General features: G+C 39.4%; 1 protein-coding gene across 2 annotated transcripts in view; it reads right to left on the bottom strand.

The window, feature by feature from the left end:
- LOC104992420 (chromosome unknown open reading frame, human C2orf42) overlaps positions 1 to 3,380 on the bottom strand; it is a 39,312-nt gene that overhangs the window by 14,326 nt on the left and 21,606 nt on the right. For both annotated transcript variants that reach the window (XM_010845293.1, XM_010845294.1), the window contains exons 5-6: positions 1,913 to 2,017; positions 498 to 602 (exon numbers count right to left, since the gene is read on the bottom strand). In XM_010845293.1, coding sequence (XP_010843595.1) covers positions 498 to 602; positions 1,913 to 2,017 — 210 coding nt within the window. The remainder of the gene's footprint in view (positions 1 to 497; positions 603 to 1,912; positions 2,018 to 3,380) is intronic.

Below are 3,380 nucleotides of genomic sequence, written 5' to 3'. Positions count from 1 at the left end.
AGAAGAAAATGGCAATCCACTCCAGTACTATTGCCTGGAAAATCCCATGGACAGAGGAGCCTGGTAGGCTACAGTCCACGGGGTCACAAAGTGTCAGACACGACTGAGCGACTTCACTTTCACTTTCATCTTAGTCTCACATATTTAGATTTTTTTCCATACTTTTTTCCTCTCATGCTTTAAGTTTGAGGGTTTAGAGTGACCTTCTAAGGCTTGTTATCACCCTCATCAAATACACACCCTAAGACCAAGGCTGTCTATTTTTATTATTATTTGCTGTGGTTTTTCTTTTCCATCACCAAATTCAATTTTGTTGGTCCTGCATTTTAATTATGTGATTATTCCTTTATTTCATTTAGATTTCTACTGTCTTGTGGTCCAGTGACCTCTACACTGAAGCCCAATTACTTTTTTTTTCAAAACAGAGTAGAGCTATACACAATCACTTTAATTTCTCTGACTTTCAGCAACAGTGCAGTTAGATGACCAACACTTACCATCAAACTGATAGTGCATGGTTTGGTGGATGCGTTCTGTGACACTGGCCAGCCAGTCTTGGAAGGATAAGGTCACTTGTGCCTCATCTAACAGCTGACCACAGGCTAGGAAAACGAAAAAAAAAAACGTCATTAATTTTTATCTTTTCTTACAGAATTTAACAGTTAACTGAACTCTGAAAAAGCTAAGGAGTTTATACTATACAAAAGAGCAACAAGCCGAAATTCAATGACAGTAGGTAAATTAAGTGAAATGGAATACTGCAGGGATTTTCTTTTTAAAAATCCATCTAAAAAAAAATCCATCTAGAGAAAGAAAAAAAAAAAGAAATAGGAAGCTCTGAGAGACTAATAGGTTTAAGATTATTAACCACAGAAAGTTTGCAGCCTTTCAACATCAAACTGCAAACTGAAGAATGGTTGGTATAGAGCCATTAATTGACCAGATTCCCGATGAGTGTGTCTATATACTGACCTACCGTTCTATTTCTTCTCCTGAAATGTCTTCACATGTCTGAAGTATATATCCCCTTTTTATAAAGACGTAAAGATGCCAAAACTACTATTCATTTAAAACTAAAATTCTCATAGGTAAAAGCATCTAATGATAAGCTGGATGAAAAACTATTTTCTTTTTTCTTTGTATCAAAGTGATACTTTTAATTTGTTTACTTCCTGACCTTCTACAAACATTTGTTCTTGGAATGTGTAAGTTCTTAATTAAAATTGAGATTTGGTCTTGTGCTATTTGCTGACATGACTGAAGCGATTTAGCGCACACACACACGCACCATCTGCTATTTATATATTTATTGGTCTTGTCTTCAAAACCAGAGTGTGAGCGTAGAGATGACGTCTAATTTTTAATCATCCCGCCAAAGTATATGAGAGTTAAGAAGATGCTGATCCCCAAACATACAGGCTTAACTCTTCTGCACAGAAAAGTGATATATATATATATATATATATATATAAGTTATGTTCAAATCAAGTCATTCTGTCTCAAAAATTCAGAATGATATTCCTGTTACTGCCTTTCAGTGTTTTCAAATTTCACTAATTTTGTATTTCTTAACAAATATTTATCATTGTATAACTGTAAAATATGTTTCTTCTTCAGTTTTGAACCACCTATACCAACTACATGTGGGTAATGAGCAACAAAAATAAAATATTCTACAAAATCCATGATGCTAAATCATGTCAGTAATTTCTGTTGCATTTGTTATTTAAAAGACAATTTGTTTGTGAGCTTGTTTTGAGGCAGTGGGAGGGATTGCACAGATCTTGGCCTTGGTGCTTGCTATTGTTTATCTAGGGGGACAACATGCAACATTTCGCGTGATTATATTCCCCTGGGCTTATTTAGGACAATTTTCCACCTGTTTACCCTATTCTGAGGAAGGGACACTTACCCTGCCTTTTTAACGAAGAAGCAACCACAGGCTTCTTCAGGCCACTTTTCCTTAGATTACCGCTCACTGCATCTGGAGGTAGCAGGGAACTGTTCGTCTGTGCACCTAAACCACAATCATCATAGTGTTTAACAAGACGTCTGCAGAGTATAAATCAATTCAACGTTAATTTCTGAAGTCTAAAACATATAAAATGCCTGTTAATTTCTACATTAGCTTAGCTTCAGTTTCTAAAAGGAATTAGCATTAGCCTTTATATATAACATTTAAAGTGTCTTACACTCTTTACAGGAAGTTGGTGGGGGGACTAGAAGTGAAAGGAAGAAAATAAATTCGCCCTTTGTTCTTCGTCTCAGACAATCACTATCAATTTTCTGGTGAAGCAGTGTTCATTTTCTTTTTTATAAATAGTTTATTTTGCTGGTTTTGTGATTTTAAGGACCTGTGATTACATCCGCCTTCATGGATCACTGCCTTGCCGTGGCAAAGGGGCTTGCGTAACTCAATGAAGCTATGAGCATGCCATGCAGGGCAACCGAAGACCAATGGGTCATAGTGGAGAGTTCAGACAAAATGTGTTCCACTGGAGGAGGGAATGGCAAACCATTCCAAGTATTCTTGCTGTGAGGACCCCATGAACTGCACAAAAAGGCAAAAAGATAAGACAACGAAAGATGAGCTCCACCCTCCTTGCTCCCCGCCCCCCCTGAGCTCAGAAAGTGTCCCCTGGGCTAATGGGGAAAAGTGGAGGGCATCACTAATAGCTCCACAAAGAACGAAGCAGCTGGGCCGAAGCAGAAATGATGCTCGTTGTGGATGTGACTGGTGATGGAAGTAAGTCTGATGCTGTAAAGAACAGTATTGCATAGGAACCTGAAATTTTAGGTCCGTGAATCAAGGTAAATTGGATGTGGTCAAGGAGAAGATGGCAACAATGTTGAACATCGACATCTTAGGAATCAGTGAATTAAAATGGATCAGATCAGATCAGATCAGTTGCTGAATCGTGTCCGACTCTTTGCGACCCCATGAATTGCAGCACGCCAGGCCTCCCTGTCCATCACCAACTCCCGGAGTTCACTCAGACTCACGTCCATCGAGTCAGTGATGCCATCCAGCCATCTCATCCTCTGTCGTCCCCTTCTCCTCCTGCCCCCAATCCCTCCCAGCATCAGAATCTTTTCCAATGAGTCAACTCTTCGCATGAGGTGGCCAAAGTACTGGAGTTTCAGCTTCAGCATCATTCCTTCCAAAGAAATCCCAGGGCTGATCTCCTTCAGAATGGACTGGTTGGATCTCCTTGCAGTCCAAGGGACTCCCAAGAGTCTTCTACAACACCACAGTTCAAAAGCATTAATTCTTCGGTGCTCAGCCTTCTTCACAGTCCAACTCTCACATCCATACATGACCACTGGAAAAACCATAGCATTGACTAGACGGACCTTTGTTGGCAAAGTAATGTCTCTGC

Source organism: Bison bison, unplaced genomic scaffold, assembly GCF_000754665.1.
Source record: "Bison bison bison isolate TAMUID 2011002044 unplaced genomic scaffold, Bison_UMD1.0 scf7180017864215, whole genome shotgun sequence".
NCBI classification, from domain to species: domain Eukaryota; kingdom Metazoa; phylum Chordata; class Mammalia; order Artiodactyla; family Bovidae; genus Bison; species Bison bison.
The sequence above is the reverse complement of the archived record's forward strand: the minus strand, read 5'-3'. Positions and strand labels throughout refer to the sequence as shown.